This window comes from Myodes glareolus, chromosome 17 (assembly GCF_982192425.1).
Source record: "Myodes glareolus chromosome 17, mMyoGla1.1, whole genome shotgun sequence".
NCBI lineage: Eukaryota > Metazoa > Chordata > Mammalia > Rodentia > Cricetidae > Myodes > Myodes glareolus.
Genome location: NC_142042.1, coordinates 60,069,702 through 60,096,515, shown reverse-complemented (window position 1 = coordinate 60,096,515; position 26,814 = coordinate 60,069,702). Strand labels below are relative to the sequence as shown.

The following is a 26,814-nucleotide window of genomic DNA, read 5'->3' as shown; positions in this document are numbered from 1 at the left end:
TGGAAAAGGAGCCAAGAGTTCTCTATCTAGATTGGCAAGCAGCAGGGAGAGAGTGGCACCGGGCCTGAATTGAGCATTTGAAACCTCAACACCCACTCCCCCAGTGACAAAGTTTTTCCAACAAGGCCACCTCCTAATAGTGTCACTCCCTGTGAGCCTATGGAGGCCATTTTCACGGCTTTAGTGGAGGCCCAGATGACAGCTGAGCAGCACTTAAATCCCCTCTCTTCTCCTTCAGTTGCTCAGTCTCAAAGCCTCGGTATCAAGTCTGCCTCTTCCTCTCTCCTGGTATCCAGTGAAGTCTTGGAGTTCTTCCCTCCAAACATGTTCACTCTTTTATCTCCACCCTGTTTCGAGCAGCCGCCCCCCAGCACCAAAAGACTGCGAACATGGCTGTAAATAAACTCTTTCTGCCTTCGGTTTTGCCTTTACTCCATTCATTTTGCACGTACCTGCCAGACTCGTTTTTATAAACTATGCACCACCCAGTTGCCTTGATAAAGAGCAAAGAGTGTATCCCAGCTGGTTCCCACATCAAGATGAAATGCCTTCTTTTGACTTCTGAGGCTGGCTGTTCTTCCTTGCATCTTTTCATATTCTATGACTCAACGGATTTGTTTTACTTAAGCTGTTCCCTTTGATGTCAGCTGGCTGCGTTGCCTTTACCTGTTCATGTCCACTTCTGCTCCCTTAGCCGTGCTGGGCCTTTGTACCTCTCCCATCCATTTTGGTCCAGGCTTCACTCAGAGCATCACAACCACCATGAAATCCTCCTGAGCCACCTACGCTCACACTGAGCTTTCTGTTCCCTGATCCATTTAGCATATACTTACTGATCTCTTGTCAAGAGCAGACTACCAGATACTAGTGAACAAGTGATGAGCAAGAGAAAACAGGCCCCTGACTTCATAAGGTGGCTCAAATAAGTTATGGCTAAGAGGGCTGTAAATACACTGTGATCCTGGCTTGTGGTGTCTGTGTCGTGTATCTGTGTGTCTGCGTGTGCCTGTGTGTCTCTCTCCCTATGTGAGTAACCTCTCTACACTGTGGAAAGAACCCCTAATAGAAGGGCAGATGGAAGCAGAGGTTAAGATGCTTGCAGAGGGATGACGAGATGACTCAGCGGTAAAGGTGCTTGCTGCACAAGCCTGGTGACCCAAGTCTGATCCCCAGAACTCATGTGAAGGTAGAGGGGGACCAGCCTCACAAAGCTGTCCTCGGATTTCTACACCCATGCCATGCCATGCTCCCCAATTCCCCACATTACACGTGCGTGCACACACACACACATACACACACACACTCACACACACCAATAATTTTTTTAAAGTTGACAGAAAAAGAAGCCAGCACCACATGATAGCTGGTAATGTGAACTAAAGTGATGGGAGAGAAATGGGTGAGTTTAAGATTCATTTTGGAAACAGACACAAGAGGATTTGCTGACAGTTCATTAAAAGCAAAGGATTAAGAATAGCCCTAAAAACCTAGCTGGCGGCCACCAGGAAGCTTCATTCCTACTGCTAGCTTTCCTTTCGTGGTGCTGGAAGGTGGTGGGTGCCCTGGTGGAGGAGAAGAGAAAGGCTCCTTCTCATCCAGCAATGGACCCTACAAACTACTGACAAGATATGCCCGTCGTGCAATGGTGGCATGAATTCTATGGAATAACCGACCACTTTCTGAGTGGATCTAAGGCCTCCTCCAAGAGATGGAACCCATCTACGGCACCATTAATGGAGACAAGTACCTGTGGCTATAGGAGCCAGCCATGATAAGCTAAATAGAGTCGGACCACCCAAAGGAAGTTCTTATCACCTGCCAGAGTAGGACTCAGCCATCGATAAGCTTAATGGTGGCCTGAGTCACGGTAGTTTACCCTAAGGCAATACCTGGTTGCAGGAAGGAGCACAGAGACCACCCAGGCACCACCTAGGAACAGACCATCCAAGGGAAATTCCTAACGTCCCAACCACCGTAGATAGGGTCACCTTCCAGCACACATTCACCAGGACACCCCTAGACAAATGTCAGCCAATCAGGGGTCCTGAACCTCAGAAACCCCTCACCCCCACCTTTACTACTATAAAAAAAAAAAAAACCAACTCTAACTGAGCTCAGGGCTCTCCGATTACTCCAATACATTGGTCACGTGGAGAGACCGAGTTTGTAAACTTGCATAAAATAAAGGCTCTTTGCTTTTACGTACGGGACTTGGTCTTCTGGTTGGTTTTTGGGAGACTTCGCGGATCTGGGCATAACAGTGGCCAGGTAGGTCACAGGCCTTAGGGGAGAACCCAACGCGATTGTTGGGCTAAATGAACACAGTATTAAGACAACTGCTAATACTTATTACTGTACCCGAGATTGGAGCACCTCCCAGACCTCATCAGAAAAGCTTCTTGCAGTAGATGACAATTCAAATAGATCCCTCCCCCTGCAGTGTACAGGAATTAGGAGACTGAGGAGGGCTCAACCCTAAATGGGACATACATATCACACCCCTCCTCCCAAGGCTCAGGGATCGAGGAAAATGGGGTAGAAAGATTATAAAAGCCAGCAGAGGTAGCCAGTAACATCAAGGAAACAGTATTTTTCAGACACCACAGGGCAGTTGCACATATGAGCTCACAATGATTTGATAACTAAGACCTTTATGACCTCCGGTCAGACAGAATCCCAGTATGGTGGGGGGAGGGGGCACAATACCTGCGGAGGAGTTACTGGCGTTTGAGAGCTTCTGGGAAAGGGAGAGTCAGTATTTGGTGATGTGACCCCTGGTAGGCAACCATGCACCAGGGCAGGCCCCACTCCCAAACTAGCTGGACACACACACTGGACTTGAATGGGGAAGCAAAAAAAGAGAGAGAAACTTAAAAGTTGGGAGGGAAAGAACGAGAGGGGTGATGGGAGGAGATGGGGGAGGTGAGTATGTTCAAAATACATTGCATGCCGTCTTAAGTTAATAAACATAGCTATTGCATGTCTCAGAGCTATTAAACATAGCTATTTACATGGTTGTATGAATAAATTTGTATGCTTGTATAAAACTTAAAAATAATACTTTTAATTATGTGGCTTTGCGGTGAGGCAGTATGCGGAGTCACCTGACCTGGGAGCTGAGACCTGAACTCTGGTCCTCTCTCCTCTTAAGTGCCGCGTCAGTCATCTCTCCAGCCCAGCATATAAAACTTTTTAGTAGATCAACTGCTGACAGCTATTATACACAACTTTACCCAAACCTAGGAGACCTTCTGTGGTTGGAAAACAAAATAAATCACAGCCACCTACAATGCCTTGTAACCAAATCCGTTCTGAGAGAACACAACAGGATGACTCAGACTCCAGCACGGGGCTGAGCCTGGGAAGGCCGCATCCAACAGCTAAGACTCCACAGCCCTCAGTGCCCAGCGGCAGGCAAGCGTTTAGATCACAGATTGATGTGTGGGGCTGGGTAGGAATCTCCAGGGGAAGTCACTCCCCAGGTAGCTGAGAAGCGTCTATGTGGGAAGTGAGAAAAATGAAAGGCCCTGGAAGCGTGGTAAAGAAGAGAAATAAACACAGGCTCCCCAGAGGTTTTAATAGAAAGAGCTTCTGCCGTGGTAAATAAATAAATGGAATCTTGAAAACGTAAATTCACACTAATTAATTGAACGCTGGATAACATAGAAGTTTGTAAGTTGTGTGCCCCCCACCTGCACTCCAGCGGTGGAAGCAAGAGAATCAGCTGGTATCGCTAATGCGGGGGTGGGGTGGGGGTGGGGGTGGACGGGACGGGACTGCTTCCCAAGCAAGTGTTCTTAAAATCCTCACGACGCCACAGAGAAGCACATGGCGGGGTAGCCCCCACTTTCCTCACCACCGCTGAGCACCGGCCCAGCAAGTGAGCCAAGAGCTCTACTTCCCTTCCCCAGCAGGACTCTCACCTCAGCTTTGACACTGCGGGGGGCAGCTCAGAATTGCTGGGGGCCCTGAAGGAGGATTTCGCAAGAGACACCTGTTCTTTAGTGTCTGGTGAAATAACTGAGCTTCTCCACGCTTTAAATATGCGCGAGGCAGTAACTTCTGAGCCACCCAGGCTCGGGGATCCACTTACCTTCGCTGGCAGTGCCTGTCAGTTGCCAAGCACAATTAAGCACAGCCAGAAAGCTGAGAGCTGAAGTGTGGTCAGCCACACAGAGGCGGGAGACTTGCCTGCCTAACAGGAGCCCCAGACAGGCAGAGGAAGTGCTCTTCTTTCTGATCCCTACCGTGCACCTCCCTTGCTGCCTTGCTCTCTCGCTCAGCTCCCAGCTCCTTCCAATACGAAATGTCCACAAGCTGGATTTTGTGTGTTATTAATGACCTGCTTTAAACGGCTTATGAGTCTATCAACAAGTTAAGATTCTATTACTTTCCTTAAAAGATGTGGGTTTATAACTTTGAGGAAAAATTACGGAAAAACTAAAAACAAGAAAGGGACAATAAGGTTGAAGAACTTGGGAAATAGGATTTTATAGAACAAGCAGGTTTAGCGTCTTCCTGTGGCTCTCTTCCCCCACTGTCCTGTCTACACACCTAACTTTATAGTCTTCCTAAGCCAACCCAATCACCTGATTCCCTTGTTTAAAAGGTTTTTATGGTGCTGGGAGTCACAGCCTTGTGAAGTCAATTAACTTTGGAGCAATACCCCCAAGTCCTCCTTGCTTAAAACTTCAAGTTGCAAGCCCTGGAGGGACACCAGGGTCTTTGGGATCCAGCCCTTCTCTCTGAGCATTTTCCCCACATCTGCCTTCCTTCAAACAGTCCCTTGCTGTTTGCTTTCTTCCACCCAGGTACTCCAGGAAAGCTCCCTCCTCTGAGAGGCAGTTCAAAGATCCCCTTTCCTTTGAAGCCGTCACCTATGTTGTATTGTAGCAGATTTACACTGTCTCTTTATTCCAGAGCCAGTGCAATTCTTGACACCCAGTAGGTGCCCTGGCAGCACTGCCAAGTACGGAAGTCCTCGGGTTAAGGCTAACTTCCTTCTCCTTCAGTACTCTAAGAGTACTCAGAGAAGGAAAAAAAAAATGACTAAACAGAGTTCAGATGGAGCACAGCAGCCGTCTTTCTCGGGGTGCCCCCAGCTGTTGGCTAGGAAAAGAATGAAGAGAGCAGGCCCCAGCATCACTGTGGAGGGCAGCTACTCCGCTTCATCACAATACTCACGGTCAGCCAAACAATTTGTGGAGCCCAGGGAAAAATGGAAACACAGCACCTCTATATTAAATGCTAAAGTGACACCCCCACCCCCGACACACACACACACACACACACACACACACACACACACACACACAAGGAACTATGCTGGGGTCCCGTCTACCAGCACAGGCAACACATCCCAGGAGCCAACGCTGATGAGTGTTCTTGAACTGGACTTACAACATTAAGAAGTGGAGCTGAGGAAGGCTGGGAGAAATGGATCAATTGTTTTAGAAGCAGCTTCAAACATCAAAACTGTTTAAAAGTGAGCCTTAGGCTAGGGGTATACAGCGCAGTGGTAGATCACCAGCAGGGCACGTGAGGCCTTGGGGTCCAGTGCACGGGGTTGCACCGCACAAAGTACTTCATCTTCTCACACCACACCTTACACTAGATGACCACAGTTAAACATTTGCCTGCTTTCATTTATAACTGCAGGCTTGCTTTACATCACATTATTTTAGAGAAAATGCAACCTAGTCCTTAACAGCCCCTAAGAACAGCTAGAACCCACCCTATACCCTTAGTCCTGAACTAACAAGCTAGGATTTAACTATTTCCACTAAAACCCAAACTGTCTGGGTAAAGAAATTGGCTGAGCCTTTACTTCATCATTATTACATCATTGCCACTTTTTTTAAATAAAGACCCTACATTGTAAGTTTTCCACACACCCACATTCAATCTCTCAAAAGTGTGCTTTTATAATAACCCTACTAAGTTAGAAATTACACCTAACCCCACATAAACTTGGCTTATCAAAGATAGTTGCTGGGGGATGCTGATGAAGAACAGGAAAAAAGATGTACAAGTCTCAACATTTGACATGGGACACTGACCTGCACCACCGCAAGTTCTCCAGCAGGGGGCCGCAGGAGAGGAGCACCACACCTTTGGTACCCCAGCAGGCTGGGGCTGCTTCTGCACCTGGCGACCCATCTCATGCTGCCCTTCCAGGTGAACATCTGCCTTTAGATCAACCCCCTGCTTGGGATCGTAGCCATGGGACCAAATTCCACTCGTGACTGCAACAGTAGACTATGCAGTAGCAAGTGGAGCTGCCCCAGCCAGACCAGTCGATCAGTGTCTCTTGAGGGTTTCATCTCATGGTCCCCATGATTACTACCCTGTGCTCCAGAAACGGGGGCAGCCGAGTTCACGAATTCCAGTCATTCTCCTAGCTTATGTCTCTACAACATAAAATATATCATCCAACATCAACAGAGTAGATCGGATTAGGTTATTTCTGACACTCGCGGCTCAACAGCCCCACCTGTAAAGACGACGATGGCGTATCTCATAAGTCCTCTTAAAAAACCAAAGGAAAGCGCACACTGAGGAGAGGAGCAGAATGGATTCCCCAAAGTTCATGTCCCTTTTTGTTGTTTGGGCTCCTGTGTTGGTGAGCGGGCAGACTACAGCTGCAGACGAAAGCAGCTCTTCAGAAACTCTTGTCAGAGAGAACAGCATTCACCGCCAACAGTGTGAAACACCAGTAAAGTCTAATTTGTACAGGTCTGACTGCAGGGAGCCCTGTGCCTGCTGCTCGTGGCTCAGCTTCTCTCGCCTCAGCACACACACACACACACACACACACACACACACACACACACACACTGACCTCCAAGTGCTTTACACCTCAAAAGAAATACACACACCAGAACAAAACCAACTGTACAGGAATAGAAGAGTGAGTTCCAAGTGTACCTTGTAGGATACACACCACACCGATGTGCCAGGCTCGTGTGCCGGCAAGGAGACTGTGCACAGATTGAGTACAGGAAGCAGAAGTGACCAGGTGCAGGCTGGAGAGGAGGGTGGGCAGAAGGGACCACAAAATCTTGTGGCTAGTCAAAACATAGGATGTGTAGGTGCTGGGGGTGGGTATTTTACCCCAGGAAGATCTGGGGGTGGGGCTTAAACCTTATTTAGATAACTAAGGATATAACTTGGCCTTCCTAATTGATATACACCATTTTGCTGGCTCTTACCCAGGACCCTAGCAAGAGTCAGTTCTTGCTCTCATGGGAAAGCTGAGGCCAGGGTTGCTCTTCCACTCTGACTGGATTTCCTAGGAACAGTCGTTGACAGCAAGGTGCGCTCCTTCCTCCTTCCCCATCCCTACGGCTAACTCCAATATAAGGATCCGGTCACAGGGCAACCATGCATCACACCTCATACCAAAGGAACAGGAATCCAAAGGCACGACAAAGCAGTTCAGTTTTGTAAGAAACAATATATTTATTTTCTGACACCACAGCTCTGGCAAGTGGTTTTGTACCAAATTTAATGAAGATTACACAGAACGTTTCACGCATGGGAAGAGGGAGGAAGGGGAAGGAACACAAAATTCAAAACAAAAACAAAATCCTGGGTAGCTTTTAGCATTGGTTCCATTCCCACATTAATAAAATTCACTTGGGAATTCCTAAGAAAAGGAGAACAAGAAACAAGGTGGGCAAGGAAGAGCACAGCAGGGAAGGGAGGGCTGCAGGGGAAGAGGCCAGAGGGCAGGGGAGGCAGAGGCCAGGCCTCCCTAGAGTGTCCCCCAGAGAACCCGGGTATTGCAGCTGCCGAGGGGAAGTGGAGAGGGGGGAAGCTGAGGGTCACCAGTGGGGTCACAGGGAAGGAAACACACTTAACCAAGGAACTGGAGGAAGAGAGGAGGGAGAGAACCGTGAGGTGGGTTTGTACACTGGGAGAGACAGGCTGCGCTGGAGCGCAGGGAACTGGAAAACAAATGTCCCAAGTGTCAATATTTTTAAAAAGAAAATTTCCCCCCTCCCCCCACCCCTGCTGAACTTAGCTCCTTTTTTTGTGCTTTTCATTAATACTCTGCTCTGAGGTCGTAGTTTGGTTTTTCTATACACTGGAGTTGAAAGAAAATAGTCCAAGGTCTGAAGATGGATTCTCCATCTGAAGTAAACAACCCAGCTCTCCTGTTCTCCTCCTGCCCCAAAGACGAAAGTCTCTGCTAAAATCCCTTTTACAATATAGTACAGTACGCACGCGCGCACACACACACGCACGCACACACGCGCGCGCACACACACACACACACACACACACACACAAAATAAAGCCCAAATCAAAAGTCAAAACAGAAAAGAATCCTGGAAGAAGCCAGTCCAGAGGACGTAAACACGCGAGAATGGTGCAACCCACGACTGATGGCGGCTCTCAAAGCACGGCTACGATTCCCCAAAGGAGGTGCCATCACGGGACCCCAAGTCCACAAAAATAATTTTTAAAAAATAAATCTTAAAAAAAAACACACCTGTTGATTAAATGAATAATTTGTTTTCCGGTAAATCCATACATTCTCGGTTCCCTCTTCCCCCAAAGCAGCCCCCGGTCGCTCTTCTCCTACTGCGTGACCAACAGTGAGGACTCCTGGAACTCTGTCAGGGCAGCTCACAGGACCTGGAATCTCATCGCAAGGATCGGCACATCCAAGTGTAGCAGCTTAAAACATCATGTTTCCTGGGTTGCCAGGTCCTTGGCTAAATCCACCCATGCCCACATCAGCAGCCATGCCCCGGGGCCTCATCTGTGGTGGGATCATGATGTTCTGTTGGGGTCCCATCATGCCCTGCATGGACATCATCACGCCTGGAGAGCCCACAGGCCCTGGGTGGGTATAGAGCCCAGCAGGCCCCCGATCCTTGCCCGGAATCATGCCCACAGCAGCAGCTGGATTCGTCATCAGGGTGGCTTGGCCGGGCATTGTAGATTGTGCTGGTGACATCATCCGGTGATGAGGTCCCATCATGCCTTGCTGGAGAAAGGCTGGTGGTCTCATTGGGTTGTGGCCTGGCATGGATGGAGATGTACCAAGAGGAATGTCTGGAGTTCCTACTGGCCCTGGGCCTCCCATGCCAGGTAATGCTAGTCCCATTCTAGGGGCTTGATCGCTCATCATCCCCTGCATGTGAGAAAACCCAGGTCCAGGACCCTGTGGCTGTTTGCGGCCTGGAACTTCCCCTCGAGGGAAGTACTGCAGTGTCTGGCTGGGCTTCTCTGAAGGGATAATGCGGGAGAGATCGAACTCAGGTATTCCGGTGGCTCCAGGTCGGATTACCTCCTGCAGATCAGGGTCTGTAAACACGGAAGGCATGCTGTTCCCCAGGACAGTGAAGGAGTCAGGAGCCCCTGGGCCTCCAGGCTTGCAAAGTGCTGCATCTGCTGTACTTTGGGGCAGGTTGCTGGGGCGACCAAGCGGGCCTTCTCCTGGGAATCCTATTCCTCCTGGGAAGTTGCCTTGTCCCCCAGTGGGGCCATTGTGAGGGAATGGAACCTGCTGAGGAGGAGACTGTACTGGAGGGAAGCCCTGGGGGAAGCCCATGCGTCCTTGAGGTACCATTGGAGGCTCCTGGGACCCATGTCCCATGATAGGATTGTGTGGCATCAAGCCAGGCCCCATTGGGACCCCATGAGGAGGTATGCTGGGTCCCATGGCATTAGGAGAGGGCATCTGATTGGAGTGAGAGAGTGGCTGGGTCATTCCCATCGGGCTGAGGGTTGGCATCGGAACCACAGGGTTTGGACCTGAAATTCGAGGATTCTGTGTATTAATGCCCATTCCTAGAAAAATAAAGATATCAAAGGAATCAACTCAACTAAAAGCAACTCACAAAAATTATAACAAATCACATTAACAAAAAAATTATTATGTGATATGTTCATTGTGCTGGGAAAATCCATAATCCATCACCAAAAGTTGTAACACACTTGGTGACACACAGACAGCAGCACTGGGAAACAGACAACACAGGATCGAGTCTTTAGCCGTATGACTAAAGACAGTACGGAAGACATTCTCTCTGAAAAGTCTAAGTCAATTTTCAAATGAGCATGGTCTTCTTCATCGGACAGTTCATACAGAAGAAAACAATCGTCTCGGGGGCTCAAGTGCAGCCTGCTCTGGAGAAAGGAGCCATCAGTCTCTAAGTTAAGTAGCACGACATCAGTATCAAGAAGGAAACCAAGCAGGTCTTTCTTTCTCAATGGGAATTTAGTATTATTTTGTATTGCCATAAAGAGGGCATTAAAGCCCCAGGTTATAAACTGTTAAAGAAACAGTGACTTAAGGCCAAGGAACACTGCAGCTGACACAGGGATATGTAAGTATTTGTTCTTTAGGAATTAAAGCCAAGCAGCGCTGCTGCTTGTGGCAGTCACAGAGCACGTCCTAACCTGGTTAGTTAGGGTCACTGATGAATAGACAGCAGGCCTAACAACCAGGACAAAAGTGGAACCAGATCCCCATGGCTGAGAAGCCACAGTTCCCTGCTGACCAGCACCACTCCAGGTCACTCCCTGGCAGCGGGGCTGGCAGGAGTGAGCACAGGAGGGAAGTACACAGGACGCGAAGCAGGGCCTGGGCTCTGAGGCTGCCCACCCGAAAACTCAGAAATAAAAGACAGTGCAGTCAGTATGGAAAAAGAGGCTCTTCAGTGCTGCTTTAGGAGAACCCAACCCAAAACGCACCCCATACAAGATCACCACTACCAAACAGACCACACCCGCCGCCTTCCTTCTCACCAGAGCAGACCACGCTGGCCCGGCGTCATCTAGGCAAGGCACTTCAGAGAGTGCATTCTTCAATTTATTCAACTTCCATCTATGTAGGTGTTTAGCTGTTAAGTAAACACTTTACAAAGCTGCTGCTTTACCCAGGACCAGTTCCGGCCCTGTCTTACCTGGCATATTATTCATTGATGGCAAGTTGGGCGAACGAGCTGGAGGTGAGTCATCATCAGAGCTGGCCACGGTCTTGATGGCATCGTGGTACAATGGGGTAGAACTGGGCATTGCAAACTTGGACATTCGCGACATCATAATTGAGAGTGGGTTCTGGGAAAGGGTTGGCTCTGGAGGCATGGTGTAAGGTGTGCTAGAAGGAAGACTTCCTGGGATGTTCACAGAGGCAGGCTGGCTGGCTGTAGGAGGCGGGGGGCCACCTAACAGAACAAAGTAAAAAAGGCAAAAGCAGGCATGGAATTAGATGCTTCCTGAACGGTGCTGGGTGCTCTGACTACGGCCCAGAGAGGCCGAGAACAAGACAGATGAACAAGGCAGGGATCATCGGTCTTCCAGTCAGGCTCTGTGCAGAGGGACACCACAGTGTGACGTAGAGGTGATGGATCAGCAGATGTGAAGACACACCAGGAACGTGCTAGAAATATCAGTTAAAGCTTAGGGAGAACACAGCCTACAGACAACGCTTGATGATTGGTGTGAAACAAGTGGATCTCTTTCCCTGCCAATCGTGACTTAGAATTCGACTCGGGTACTTACAAGTCAAGGAGAGAGGCTTGTACTCTACCCTCAGGTACTAACCCCGGCTCTCTGCACAAACTCCTGGTTAATTTCCACGACAAGCATGTCTGAGGTGGCTGGCTGCTCCACCCCACTGCGCTAGTGAACTGCTACCCTACAGAGAGATGTTTTAGCTTGCTAGGGTAAATTGCCTGCCTTCTTCCAATTCTAGTGTTTCAAGTGGAGATGGCACCAACCTAGTAGTTAACACCCCAGGGCTACTTCACTGACCAACTCGGTCCCATTCAGGGAAATACCATCATCAGCCAGAGTCTCTCCTAGGAAGAAAACACTAACAAACTGCAGCTGATGTGTGACTACAGCAGACCACCAAGGAGCTTGGTTATGTTGTTGTAGGTGACACACACAGGGTCCTCCTAGGTCTTAGTGCAGGCCCCTGACCCTTTTGACTGGACAGTAACCCCTGAAATGAGTAGCTCCAGTATTTTAGGAAGCCACATTTAACCACTGCTGACATTCTACTTCACCATTATGTATTCATGCACAAATGTAAATCACTCAGGGAACTACTCTCTCTGCCAGGAATGGAATTGACCATCATGCACCTTGCAGCAAATTTTGACAAAGGCCACTACCTTTGACTATACCATCAAGACCTGAGTTTTCTTAAAACACAAATTCTAGCAACCTTCAGCTGCAAGGGTGAGGATGTAAGCACTCACCTGACTCTACACTCCCCAGCATGGCTGGGGAGGCCATGGTGAGGGGCGCTTTGTGGTTTGGAGGGATCCCAGGACTCTGAAGGGGAGGTTTGGGAGAGGAGGTCCATCCAGGTGATGGGGCAGGAAGTGATGGAGACTTGAGGTGAACAGGCGAAGCAGCAGCAGACCCCAAGACAGGAGGGGACTTAATGGAAGCAGCAGCAGCTGGGCCTGCCAGCATGCCTGCCAGCTGTGATGGAGTCTGAGGGGACTTGAGGTTCCCCGAGGGCGAGCCCAGCATCGGAGACTGGACTTGGTGCATTGTAGGAGATTTCAGGGGGTTAATGCCTGGGGAATGCACCTGGCTGCCTGCCACAGATATATCCAAAGGCTTCCGCCCCAGGCCACGCTGCACTGGAGGAGCTGTGTTGAGGCTAGTGGGGTTACTGGAGGGGTTGAGAGGTAGTGGTGGCATGTGACTGAGCCGGCTGTTAGTCCTTTGGTCGGGCCCAATTGGTTCTCTGAGATTCCGCAAGCCACTGTTGCTGCCTGGACCCTGAGACATGGGAAGGAATGGCCTGGGACCCACACCATACTCCTGCTGAGGGTGCTCACCAAATGGCAGGGGCACCATTTTCTGCTGGGCAGGCAGCATGTCTGAGCTACCAGGACGTAATTTCATCATATCCTCAGGGCCTGCGCCAGCCTCTCTCATCTTCTGAGGTATCATCTGAGAGCTGGATCCCATGTTGACGTTTAGACTGACATCCCCCTTCATCCCAGCAGGAACCATCCCAAACTCAAGTTCCCGACCAGGGCCTATCTGTGGAGGCATTCCTTTGGGAAAATCACCCCGGGAAGGGCTCAGAGGACCCTCAACTGGTATTCGAGGGAAAATGGGGTTACTTCCCGGCTCCATGTGGCGCTGGGAGCCTGGAATCATCCTATTCATTTCCATGCCGGGCCTGACGCCCTCCATGCTCATCCCTGGGGGGAGAGCCAGCTGCTTCTCTGCCAGCTGCTGTTGAAACATCTCTTCAGACAAGCCTTGGGGGTTTGGGAACCGCTCTCCTCGGCCAGGACCACTGAAGACACCCTGGGCAGGAGGAAAACTTCGACCATCTGGGATTTTTGGCACATCGTCTGGCCAACTGACTCCAGTAAGACCTGGTCTGGATGCCGGGTTGGGCACATTCGGTCCCTCCATTTCTGAATTTATCATTCCTGCAAACCCAGGAAGGCGCATCTGGCTCCCTGGCATGTTGGGGTGGGGAGCCATGCCCCTTGGGGGTAGAGAATGTGAAATGTTGATCCCATCAGGAAATGGCTCTGCCCCAGGTGCCCAGCCTTCACTAGGGGCCATCTGGTATGGAGGGGGAGGCCCTCGGACCACTCCTCGGGGCCCATGCTGATGGACCATCATGTCCTGGAGTGAGCACTGCTGGACAACCACCTGTTCCTGCTTCCTCCTCTTCTCTTCGTAAAACTCCTGCTGCAGCTTCAGCCACGCTATCTGCTCAGGAGTCATATGGTCCAGGTGGTCGGGTCCGATGGGCCCAGGCTGGGAGTTCACAGAGGGTGGGACCATTTCATCCGGAGAAAAGGGCACATCTCTGTGTCCTTGAGGGACAAATGGAGCTCCCACATCTGTCCGGGGCCCAGGTCCCTTACCTAGGCTTTGGGATTGAGACATCATGGCCTGTATTGGCCCTTCTGGTTTTTTCTGAGGTCCATCTAACACCCCAGTGTTTGGCTGGGGACCCCCTGTCTGTCCTGCTGTGAATTCTTTCTCATCAGGGAAGAGCATGCGCTGGATATCTCTCAGAGTCTGTAAGGAGCGTTCCCGGTGCTCCAGCTGCTCCTGAGACAGACCGTCAGGGTTCTCGCCCAGTGCCGGGGGCTCACCACCGGATACTGCTGGAGGTGGGGGAGCTTTGGGATCTGCTGAAGAGCTATTGCTCCCCTGGGAGACAGGGGTCACTGCTCGATTGTTGGGTGTCGAGTTTGGCCCAGTACTATCTGGGGGCAGTGGAGTGGAGCTGGCAGGACTGCCCACAGAAGGAATCAGTTTATTTTCTACCCCGGGACTGTCCCGGTCCAGGGGACGCGGGGCTGCAGCAGACTTGGGTGCTGGTGCCTGAATGGGCGGAGTTGGTTGCAGTCTGGCACTCTGTGAAGAGTTCTGGTCCTGGTTGGCGGGAGCTGGCGGCTGCTGTGGCAAAGATTTTGGATCATTCCGAAGGGGGGGTATCTGTGTGTTCTGAAGACAAGTAAGATGCTTTGTATTACACAATGGTGAATTGAGCAGAAGGGCAATTAAAGAAATAAGATATAAAAGTTGTGTCCCAGTAACATAAATCCATACTGATACTGCCTTTCACGGATAACCAATTTTTGGACATGAAACACGCTTTTATCTTTTACCCCCCCCCTTCTTAAACCTGATATTGAATAGCAGCACCCTCTTTCTCTTCCTGAAAATTAGGTTTCAATAACTTAATGCACGTGCCAGGCTCTGAGCATCTATTTTGAGGGGTTTGCAATGCTTCTGACTTAGGGAAAGATTCGTTTTTTGGTATATGGGCGGTTATACCCAATACCTTTCCCTTTTTCCCTGGTCATACATACAGACTTCTATCAATCCAAAGGTCTGCTATTTCTAACTGAAAGAGAAACTAAAAGTCTCTTGTGGTTTTGCAGTTGGGAAGGCTGCTCCATGTCAATGCCTCCTCTGCAGAGTGACTACCAGCTTACTTCCTCCTTGAGTTTCCATGGACCTGGTGCCTCTGGTTTCCGATTTCAGTTTGTGATCACTGATTCCATATTTGATAAGAGTTTGTATATTGGCTGTAGTAAGATAATCTGCCGGCAGGAAGTGTCTGTAGAGAAACCTGAGACTATCTAGTGCACAGTGTCTCTGGATCTGTTTTTTCCAATCAACAAAGCTGCCCCATTTAACAGGTTGGATGACTGCTTATCATTTATCAAGGACCGCTGCTACACTACATCCTAGACAGAAGCGTGCTCACCGACAACATGGACACTGTATTTGAAAGATGCCCTTTTTTTGCTCTCAGTTGAACTGTTTGCCTGTGTGTAAATGTATACATGAATCTTCATGTATATCTATACATATGAACAGCTTATGTTTCAAACATAAATATATACTTACAAGTGTCTATGGTGTGTTTGTGATATGAATATGTATGTCTCTGAATGATCAAAAGTGTATTCCATTCTGTGGAGGACACCTTTGCTTGGTTGCTATTTCAGGTTTGGTATTGCTGCCTGTTTTGATGAGTTTGCTACAGGTGGGTACTGATGTCATAAAGCAAGTACAGAGGAGACCACTGAGTCTTTACCAATCCCCTCCTCAACTCCTGTTCCAATGCCATTTTAGTCCCAGGTAAGGTGAAGCAGACAGCTGTATTAGGAACTGCCATTAAGACAACTGCATGGCAACATGCCCTGTGCACTGCAGGACCAGGGTTTGTACCTGCCCTCCACCACTGAGTAGTGGAGGGGACTGGGGAGTGTGAACACCCTGTCTGACCTTAGGAAAGCCCAAGTGCTGCTGGATCCTGGAGATGGAGCCCTCCTTGATAAACAAACTAGAAAAGAAGCCACCTATTTTATCCTGAATTACAACTGATTACTTATTGTCATTCAACTTTTTTTCATGTCTAAGACTCATCCCAGGATTGGCCTTTATGCTCTTTGAAAGAAGGGACTGTGTCTAGGACTTTAAATCTGATCCCAGGATCTGGTACAGTGCCTCTTCACAACAAATGGTTTTGATTCCACACGGAAATCTATATGGTTACAAGAAATACTGCACACTTTTTCTCTAGTGTAGTTTATACTGGGTACTTAAGATCTAGGTAGGGAACAGACTTAACTGTTAATTTAGAAAATAACAAGATATTAAAAAGCACTCGGCTCACTATTCTTGTTCTTGGAAAGAACCTGGGTTTGATTCCCAGCACCCACATGGAGGTTCTCCACCTCCTCGGGTACCAGGCAGGTATGGGGCACACAGATACACATGCAGGCAAAACACTCATACACACAAAATAATAAAATAAATTTAAAAAAAGCACTCAATGGGTCTCGATTTGAAACAAATAAGGATCATTTGGAGAGTCACCAGACTCCAATTCTGGTGTCATTAGGCTGAGCTGTCACTTTCTACCATGTGATAAGTCTAAGATCCTACAGTTAAATACCCAGGATGCTGTTTGTGCCACCAATTTAATTTATCCCCTTTTCAGGCATTGCAGAACCTTGATGCCATTATTCCAATTCTAAACAACATACCAGGGGGGCTGTGCTTCTCTCTGTCTTGCTGTTGGAGATGTTCTGGATATGGAAAGAGACAATAGTTTCAACCTGGCCCTTCAGTACAGCCTCTGCAGCCCTGCAAAGACACAGAGACAATGCACTAGCACTTCTTCTGTTTTGTGAGTTGTGGTTCTAGATGTGCCAACCCTGGACTGGGCTTCCAAAGTTCTGGATGGGGTATACAGAACCACTAGGAATGTTGAATGAGAAGAAATCAAAGGAAACACACTTCATTATTTATGCTTATCATTTAACATCAAATGTCTGAAGTTAGGGGGCTGGAGAGATGGCTCAGCGGTTAAGAGCATTGCCTGCTCTTCCAAAGGTCCTGAGTTCAATTCCCAGCAACCACATGGTGGCTCACAACCATCTGTAATGAAGCCTGGTGTCCTCTTCTGGCCTGCAGACAGAATACTGTATACATAATAAACAAATAAATATTAAAATTAAAAAAAAATGTCTGAAGTTAGAAGATGCCTACAAGCGAACTCCCACAGAGGCATTTAAAAACAACAACAACAAAACACTAAACATCTTCAATTCAATCCAATCCAGTTAGGAGTTTTACAGAAAATCCTCATTCAAACAGCAGCTAGGAAGGGTGAATATGGAATTCCACACATCTAGAGATAGCAGAACTGTGAAGATCCACCCTGTGCCTTGTGAGAGAGGAGGGGTGAAGTGTAGGCATTCCTGATAAGTAAACATCTAAACACCTGAAACACACATGGCAAACTGTTCACAGTAGCTACTTTTGGTGAATCTCATTATTCTAGTATAGATATGTACTGTTTGTGGTATTTTTTTTAAAAAAGAACATACAAATCACAGAAAAGTACATACTGTGCACTCAATCTGTGTTTCACATATCCTCACTCTCTCTCCCAACACAGCCGATGAAGCACTATCGACAGCCACCCCTGCCCAGTGCAGCAGAGTAAGAGCCCGGGTTCCACAACGCACAAGGCATGCTCTACACTAAGACACAGCCACCAACTTACTTATTTGCCATCTCAGTAGAAAACACATACACCACTTTGGCTGGAGTCTTCTGAGCAGGTATGGGTTCTGGGGCAGTAGTCTGGCCATGAGGAGTGGAAGACCTGGGGGCTGTAGCAGTTGATGGGGTCATGGAGTGTGGTGTGTGCTGGGAGTCCTGGGACTTGATGTGGTCTGCAGAATTACATTCTAAAAGAATGAAAGACTCGCTGTCATAGAGAGAACAAACTGCCTGCCCCAGCCTTCCCACCAGTATTTACAGAACCACACACAAATCTAGCTTGAAAACTTTAAGAACAAGATCCTTGCTAACTGGAAACATCTCTTCTACTCATGTATCTCCAATACTTTTTCCCCTAAATGACTCACTCTATAGCACTCCTCCCACCCTCTTCTGTCTATAGTGCACATATTAACATGTTAGCACATGTCTGTAGTACATATATTAGCATGTCTATAGTGCACACATTAGCATATATAGTGTGTGCATGTTAGCAATGTCTATAGTGCACATATTAGCATGTCCAGTGCACACATTAACACATGTCTGTGGTGTACATGTGAGCACATGTCTGTAGTACACATATTAGCAGGTCTATAGTGCCCCTATTAGCATGTCTGTAGTACATATATTAGCACATCTATAGTACACATATATCTATAGTGCCCATATTAGCATATGTCTGCAGTACACATGTCAGCATGCCTGAAGTGCACATGTTATCATATGTCTGTAGTGCACATATTAGCATATGTCTGTAGTGCACATATTAGCATATGTCTGTAGTGTACATATTAGCAATGTCTGTAGTGTACATATTAGCATATGTCTGTAGTGCACATGGTAGCATGCCTGAAGTGCACATGTTAGCATATGCCTGTAGTATACATATTAGCACATGCCTGTAGTGCACATATTAGCACATGTCTGTAGTGCACATGTTAGCATGCCTGAACTGCACATGTTATCATGTCTGTAGAATACATATTAGCTTATGTCTGTAGTGCACATATTAGCATATGTCTGTAGTGCACATGTTAGCATGCCTGAAGTGCACGTTATCATATGTCTGTAAAATACATATTAGCATATGTCTGTAGTGCACATATTAGCATGACTGTCCCTCCTCCCTGGCAACCTTCCAGAAACTTCTTAGACATGACAGGATGACCCTATTAATCGAACTCATAGCCCCTTCTAGTATTTTGGCATTGATCTTATTTTATACTGGTGGTCTAATGATTGGTTTCTAGGTGCACTCAAACTCTTAAAGATAACAACTATTTGTCTTGCTGACTGCATCCACAGGAGAGTGCTGGGATTTGTTACAGGATTCCCAAGAACACTTCAGGAAGGGGGAAGAGAAGAAGGCAGGGAGTAATTACTCAGCTTTTCCCTTTGACTTTGGGCTGGGGAAATCTCACTTTCACTTGTTAAATAGTAACTTCACATTCTGGCCTACTCCTGAGATCTTTTTTTTTCTTTTAAGTTTTACTGTAGGAAGAAAAAAGCCTTAAGTCCCACACCAATACCGTTTCCTGGCTCATTACACTGTAGTGCCTGCCAAACGTCTACCACATCTGGTAGCCACCTCATTCCTGCCACACTGAAATCAGCTGTGACAGCTCTGGACTAGTGCCAGGGCCATTAAGGCTTCCCCTTGTGTCTATGAGTCTGGCAAAGTGGCAACCAGCAAGCACAAAACCCAAGTCATGGAGGATTTCTCCAAGAGGAGGGAATGCCAGAGAACCTGCTCCAGCGTGAGCCATAGGCTGAACGGCAGCTACTGGCTTGACTGAAGGACAACAGTGAACAGGCCAGAAATATGCTCCTGACCATGGCTTAGGCGGGTAAAACATCTTCTCAAACCACATGCACCTCTAAGAGCAAGAGCTCCTCAACAAGGTGTTCTAGCCTCTCTTTTAATGAGGAGAAAAATGAAAAGCAATGGTCTCTGCTAAGCTGCGACAGTTTCTGAATCTGCCACCAACTCTCCCACTTCAGTGACATCAGCCTCGGCCTCTAGTAAATGTCAGAAGCCTTCCCCAGGGAACACCAACTTCCCTCTGAGTCTCAAAGAGCTTATAGACATACCTTTAATGTCAGAGTCATCGTTTGGAGTCCCAGGATCTCTCTGATCAAAGGAGTCGGCGGAAATACTTCGCTCCCTTTTCCCCTTGCCCTTGGCACCATTTCCAGCCCCATTCTTCAGCCCCATGCTCCCACCTGGGCCAGGGAGTGCTTTAGGGGTATGGCCCCCACTCTTGGAGTCACAGGGGGATGACTGGGATTGGCTGGCTGAGCCCCCCGGTTTACCCTGATTGGAGAATTTGGAATCCAGCTGGGGGTTTCCAGATGGGGACATCACTGTAGGGGGACGGACCATCACCTCCTGCTTTGACTTAGGGCTACTAAAAGAAACAAATAACAAAGAGAGATCAGATACCAGATACGGTCAGTACAAATTAGTGTTTCTACAATGAGTTAAGGAGACCCTGCATGCTAAATAGCCAAGCCACCCCACATTGCACCTTGCCCACATGCTAGTCCCTGCCACCCTGGCCCCCATCTTGGAGCTATCAACAGAGAGGAGGATCAAACAGAATGGCCTCCAGAGCTCAGGAACACTAGAGTCACATGGGGACCTATCTCTAGGGTTTCTGTCAATAAAGGACAACCGTTTCTATGTACATAGGAAAGTGACTCTCACACTAAGACTAGCTCAGAGTAAACAAACAGACATCGTTAAGATCAAAATACACCACCCCCAGGCTGATGACAAGGAACAGCTGTAATGAAAGCCCGGCTCCTCTGCGGGAACAAGCAAGCGGGCCTAAGGGCAGAAGGAAAACCCACTAGTGCCGGCAAGTTAGGGAAATCCTCCAGCACCCTTCCCAGCACAGCATAGCACCAAAGCAGGGAGAGCCCACCCCCAGGAAAGACAGAAAGCGTTCTTTACAGTCCGAGTACTGAGAAACACGGCAAAGGCTCCAGGTGGTGTTTTAGCTCTAGGACCTCATCAATCTATGCCTCAGTTTCCACAGATGGTACTGGTTGGTCTTTAAGGTCCTTCTGTTTGTGCTTTGCAAGGGGTGAGGAAAGGGTAAAGGTGGGAGGCATGGGAATGGTGGCTGAGAGAATAACCCAGAAACATTGTAGCATCAGGTTTGGCTGCCAGCGGTTACTATTCCATTGTTTCCTCTTTCTTTCCCACTTGGGACTATTCTGCTTCTAATTCTACACATCGATCCACCAGTGTGTGTGGTGTACAGGTGCCGGGCCCTTACCTCTGTGTGTTTCCTGACGGAGAGCTCCTCACTTTAGGGTTACTGGAATGCATTGATTGAAATCCTGAGCTTTCAGTCTCTAACTGGGATGGGCTCACCGAGTTCCTCTCGGGCTGCAGCAGAAGTAGCTGCTGGGGGCAGAGGCAGTTGCCCACTGCTTGTTTGGTGCGTCCCTTAGTGCTGGCTGCCAGGTCGCCTTTTTCCTCTTCGTTTTTCTCTGCTGTGGAAGTGGGTCCTTCCCCCTTGAAGTTCCAGCATTCTCTGAGCGTGTGCCTCCTGCTGCCGAAGGAAAATCTCGCATCTCCAGGGCCCACTACAGGAAAAGGACATAAAGGGGAAGGGGAAGAATGAAAACAAAGACAGAAAACACCTTCCAACAGGGTCAGCGCAACAAGAGACATCTGGGCCATGCTTCAGCTCCCACGGGATAAAGGGGAAGGGTGACAGCCATGGCACAGCCACTGGCTCTGGATCGAGCAGCTGAAGAAAACTAAGAATTCCTGATGAGCACACAGGCCTCCCTGAGCAGTCTTTGTCTGAAGGAGAGAAAAGGATTTCATTTTTAGCCATTTATTCTGCCTTGTGTTTATTTCTGAATATAAAATCTCAATGAGTTTGGGTTGTCTTCCTCCTCCAAAGTATGCTTTGAAATAATGCCTTCAAACCAGAGGGTACTGATCTCTGGTGTTTGGGCTGTGGTGGCAAACAATGGCAGAGACATATAACAAGCCCACCCCAATGTCAAACCATGTAGCAAATTATCGATGCATTTACTCTGTGGGCTTGAGGGTGATGGGGCACCGAAGGAGACACTTCTGAAAACAAACATTAAGCTAATACCAATACAATCAGTTCTGCCCCCTATTTCCATGATTCTTCTATTAAATTATGCAGATTTTGTGCCTGGTTCTCACCTTAATGACAGGGACATGGGGAAGCATGGCAATGAGCCACAGTTTTGAAGGTAAAAGAGTATCTTTGAAGGCTAAGATATTTTTTGAGCCAATTTGCAAGGCTAATTTGAAGCATAAAGGTCAATAAATATTCCCAAACCTAGCTATGGAACAAACGAAAAAGTCCTTCATTTAGGGAAGCCCAGACAGCGGGCTAGGGAACCATGGTATATACTCTCCATCACGGGTCCCTCCCAGGAGTTCCACAAGCATCTTCCTGTAACCACCACGACCTGCTCTTCCCTCTCCTCTACCTGCTGCTCTCTTGCTGACCACATATGGGACTGATGGAAGGGAACGTCTGGTGAAGGATCAGTGGCTACAGAATTAAAAGGAGCTAGAAACAGCTCACGTGTTAAAGCTTGCACGCATTTTAAGAGTCTCAAAGACCTGATTAAAACCAGGAAGCTCCTAGTTATAGTTAAATCGTGGTGGTATGGTAACTGATAAGGGTAACTGTCAGCGCAAAGTTCCTTCAACTAGGCATTTCCAATAGTCCCAACTATTTTACCCGGGACAGGAAGGGAATTAGGGAGGTTTTGAGTACAGAGAACGACATCTTTTCCTGTTTTAGTAGAGGAAGGAGAACTAGAAAAAGATATTCTGGCGTGGTTCTAAGTTGGCCTCCAGAAGCAGAACTCTAGAGAACATATTGAGCGTAATTACATTTAAGGTCTTATTATCCCCTAATACTTCTGTCTGTTTCTTTTACAGTTTAAACTATAGGATGGATTTGGTTGTCAATGTGACAAGTTAAGATCAGAAACCACGTTTTACATTCTTTTTCAAAACTAGTAATCATCGGTAAAGCACACACAGCAAATGAATCCCGAGTGGACAAGGCTGGAGTGTTACCTCCGCCAAGGAAAGCAGTTATCAGCTGTATAATCTGCGTGTAACTTCCGGCACCTTCCGTCGGCATCACAGTGTAGTAATCGGTCACTGGCACGGAGCAATCCTTTGTGTCTACTTCCTCCCTGTGAAGACTGTGCTCTTTGAAGACAAGAACCGTATTGTACGTTCTCTGGTTTCTCTATACTACTCAGCATGATGTACTAAGGATACAGTTGGGTCCTCCATGACTTCCCAGCTTCTCAGAAAACAAAAACACCCGGCACTTGTGCTGCCCTCTTCTTCCCAAGAAATGCAAAATACATCACAAATAGCAAACTGGCTCATTTGTCTGCCAGGCATTTATGACGAGCTGGAAGCATAGATTATTTCTAATAATAATGCCATGAACATAAAATATTCTTATTTTCAAAGTACTTTCACATACAATTTCTTATTCTCACAATTTCCCTGACCTTGATCGGCAGGTATTTCCACCTGAATGAACCAGAGTGCACAGGCACAAATGGCTTCTCTAGCCAATCAGCACTCTCAGACCCTGGCTCTCTTTCTAACCCACTTTCCTCAACCTCAGTTTGTGGACGGACAGAACAGAGGTTAAAAGGACCACGAAAGAACAAGAGCTGAGAATAAAGTCCAGGCTTCTAATTCCTGACCTGAAAGAGGTGCTCAAAGACATCAGGCCTAGCTGTAAGAACAACTGAGCAAAGCCCACAGATGTCTCACGACAGCCATGAAGAATACGACTCTCCAACGGTGAAGGACTGGAAAGCATCGTGCACAGGATCCCCCCCCCACCCAGGACTTCCCTCTGAAGCAAAGATGCCTAACTCCACAGGTCTACTTCCATGCTTCTCCTTCTCTTCAGAAATATGAAATTTTTCACTAGGCCCTAGGCATCATTCTACGCACTTCATACATGTACCAGCTCATTCACAGCAATCCCACAAGACAACTATTACTCCCTGCCTTAATAATGAAAAACTGCTGTTCACTCTGCTAGTGGTAGAGCTGGTGTCTGGCTTGGGCCCGAGGTGGAAATTCTTCACAGTGCAGTGCTGCATCCAGGCAAGGGGAGCCACAGGCAGTCAGCTCCTTCTGCCTGGTAACCACTTCATATTTTCTCCATATGCTCTACCTACCTACCATCATCCTTCCTCCCTCTCTAACCCTAGTTTGTGGGTTACTACGTTTTTGTTGTTTTGTTTTGTCTTAAGACAGTGTCATACTCTGTCACTCTGGTGGGCCTGGAACTTGCACACCCTGCGGGCTGCGATTCCTGTCTGTGGGCTTGACTAGTATGTAATGGGAAGAAGACATCTTACCAAGTGGGACATCCTCACACTAAACCTGCAAGACTCCTTCCCACACTACCCATCTCTTTTTTGCTTCATTACATTCAAAACAAACAACAAACCCCAGTCACTTTTCTGCAAAGCTCACTCCACCAACAGGGGTCTGACACGTGCCTAGGGTCACTCTGCCCGCTGAGGAATCATATTCTGTTCTCTGACCATACCGTCCACTTCCCATGTCTGACAGATCTTGCCAGTTAGGACCAGCCCACTGTAGTATATCCTTCTGCCACCAAAATAAGTGCCAATGAGAGGGAAGGAGAGAAGCAACTCTCTTTCCCCTCAGTGAGCTCCTGCTATGCCAACAGCTCCACGGATCTGGGTGCTCTGCAAGCCTGTAAGCACAGCTGCTACCCGACACCTCCCTGGACGGTCAAAACCGACAAGACTGAACATGGAGATTCGCCTTAGTCTTCCTCCTAAAACTATTTCCCTTCCGGTTTTCATCATCTTAATAAATGCCTCTTCCATTCAACTAACATGAGGTCACAGTTAAATACTTCTTCAGAGGACCCCTGAAAACAGTGGTTCTCAGCCTGGGGATTGATGACCTTTGCACAGGGGTTGTCTAAGACCATCAGAAAACACTGATATTTACACTATGTTTCAAACAGAAGCAAAATTACAGTTATAAAGAAGCAAAATAATTGTATGGTTGGGGTCACACAACAGAGGAACTGTATTAAAGGGTCGCGGTGTTAGAACGGTTGAGAGGACCTGCCTTAAAACCACCCACCTACACGAAATCCTTCACCACAGTTTCAAAGCACCTTGGGTCCCCCAGAATCCTCTCCATACTTCCTATCACCTGGGAAACACTCGTCTCTTCCACTGGACTACATAAGCTCCATGAAGGTAGGCACCAAGATTAACATTACCTGTTCTTCCACTCCTGGCTTCTATGGAGCCCAGAGTATTAGGTATTTGTTCAAAAACTACTATTCAAAAAAGCAAAATGAGTATGTCTGGGAGGTATCTTCATAGCAGGATTCTTTTGCTTTTGGATTTCTGAGATAGGGGTACTACTGTGTACCCCTGGCTGGCCTGACACTCTCTATATTGAGTATAGTTTAAACTCAGAGAGATTCACCTGCCTCTGCCTCCCCAATGCTGCGTTTAATGTGTGAGCCATTACACCTGGTCTTCACTGCACAATTCTTAACAATAGCTAAGATACAGAACCTATCTAAGCATCTATCAATGGCTTAATAGATTTAAAAACTACAAATTCTCCTCTCCCCTGGGACTATTTGCCCCTAAAAAACATGGTAATCCTGCCATTTATAACATACATGAATTTAGGGGCCATTCAATAAAATAAGCCAGGCACAGAAAGGCAAATACCATATAACTTCGCACATATTTAACAAGATGAACTCAGAAGTAGGCAAGAGAATGGCAGTTGCCAGAGGTGAGGAGCAGGGAGACAGAGCTGAAGGACAGAAGAAAAAGTATTAATTATGAAAGAAAGTTAAAGGTTTTTGCAAAGATCACTTTCCTAAGCCAGGCACAGGTTTTCGTGTCAGCTAAGTATACTCACCAGAACCCCAAGGGTCACGACACTGCAGAGTTCATCATGGGGTGGGGAGTCGGGAGCCCCTTCCTCAAAGGTGACCCTCACCTAGAAGAGAATAAAGTGGGTGAGAGTTCCTAAGAGTATCTGGAAACGTCAGCAATATCCATGTGACAATCGTGGAGTAACAAGAGAAAAACAGGCTTTCTATTTACTCTGGGATTTTAAAGAGGAGGGCACCAGAATCAATTTCCAACTGTTCGGGATGTATATAAAATTGTAGATATTTCAAGGCCCTTGGGGTTCTCTTTTCTTCCCAACTATACATTTTGTTTCCAGAGGCTGGGGAGATGCTGAGTACAGATAAAAATCAACTTTCCGACTTTGAAATTTCTAGGCATTTAATGGAAAAAAAAGAAAGCTCACATTTTTGGCTTCTACCACTTCTAACTGGTATAGAGACGGAAGGTTAACTGTGAAGGTGCAGAGAGACAAAATGCCAAGGGTGCTTCTGAGTTCACAACCTGGGGGTCACTCACAGTTACTCCCTCTGCACAACCGCAACTCTATGTGGCAACGGCTGCCAAGAAAATGTATTTCCATACTTTAGGAGGAGCTTAGGACTGAACAAACTCAGTTTGTGTGCCAAGTGATGTCCCGAACTAAGGCGAGCTGGCAACCAGAATGACTTCCAGCGTCAGTCTCTGTAGACTAGAATTGTTAACACTTTGCTAAAGATCTACAGTTTTCACTTATTTGTTTATTAAGTATGTGTGTGCATGCACGCACATGTGTGCTATGGTGTGTGTGTGCATGCACATGTGTGCTATGGTGTGTGTGGGGAAGTCCAAGGAAAACTTGTAGGAGTAAGTTCTCTCCTCCCACCACATGGGTCTGGTCTTGACAACTCAAATTGTCAGAGTTGGCACAGGTGCCTCTGTTGGCTGAACCATCTCACTGCAGAAGCTGTGACTGCCAGGGGAACGCAGTTCTAGAAGGTTTTGGAGCCAAATTATTTGGGGATCTTTAAAAATGCAATCTATAAGATTAGCAAAGTTTTAAGTAAATTCACAAATTAATTTGCCTGAGCTCAGGATCAAAATTCCAACTTCAATTCTTCCAATGCTGCTTTCTCAGTTCCCTGCTCTACAAAGTCAAGTTTATTAGAAGTATGTCATGTTTAACAAATTTCATTTCTGGGCTATGACCGCTACTCCATAAAAGGCATAGTGTCATACTTAGAATGTGGAACTAAAAGGCCTTAAGATTCCATTCCTTGCTCATTCTTAACTTCTGACTCGCCAACAACG

At 47.5% G+C, this 26,814-nt stretch overlaps 2 protein-coding genes across 9 annotated transcripts in view; both read right to left on the bottom strand.

Annotated features, from left to right (window-relative positions):
* Positions 1–7,436: 7,436 nt before the first annotated feature.
* On the bottom strand, positions 7,437–20,966 carry Bcl9 (BCL9 transcription coactivator). 3 transcript variants are annotated; one of them, XM_085677941.2, is made up of 7 exons: positions 20,832–20,966; positions 19,639–19,955; positions 17,546–17,732; positions 16,521–16,620; positions 12,225–14,463; positions 10,923–11,183; positions 7,437–9,804 (listed from the first exon to the last, which is right to left on the bottom strand). In XM_085677941.2, the coding sequence occupies exons 1-7, from the start codon at positions 20,882–20,884 to the stop codon at positions 8,687–8,689; spliced, it is 4,275 nt and encodes a 1,424-aa protein (XP_085534067.2). In that variant the 5' UTR covers positions 20,885–20,966; the 3' UTR covers positions 7,437–8,686. The 3 variants fall into 3 exon arrangements, with proteins under 3 accessions (XP_085534067.2, XP_085534068.2, XP_085534069.2); XM_085677942.2 differs by having other exon boundaries at positions 7,437–9,768; XM_085677943.2 differs by having other exon boundaries at positions 19,861–19,955.
* LOC146891290 (uncharacterized) overlaps positions 20,926–26,814 on the bottom strand; it is a 72,282-nt gene continuing 66,393 nt past the window's right edge. For all 6 annotated transcript variants that reach the window (XM_085677944.2, XM_085677945.2, XM_087897730.1 and 3 more), the window contains 2 exons: positions 25,532–25,612; positions 20,926–21,144 (listed from right to left, as the gene is read on the bottom strand). In XM_085677944.2, coding sequence (XP_085534070.1) covers positions 20,926–21,144; positions 25,532–25,612 — 300 coding nt within the window. The remainder of the gene's footprint in view (positions 21,145–25,531; positions 25,613–26,814) is intronic.

Excerpts from the sequence above, each read along its gene's own strand:
- Bcl9 (XM_085677941.2), bottom strand. The coding sequence starts at position 20,884 with ATGCATTCCAGTAACCCTAAAGTGAGGAGCTCTCCGTCAGGAAACACA. Across the intron at positions 16,621-17,545 it reads TCTACTGAGATGGCAAATAA|GGCTGCAGAGGCTGTACTGA; the intron begins GTAAGTTGGTGG and ends GTGTCTTTGCAG. Across the intron at positions 11,184-12,224 it reads GCTGGGGAGTGTAGAGTCAG|GTGGCCCCCCGCCTCCTACA; the intron begins GTGAGTGCTTAC and ends TTGTTCTGTTAG.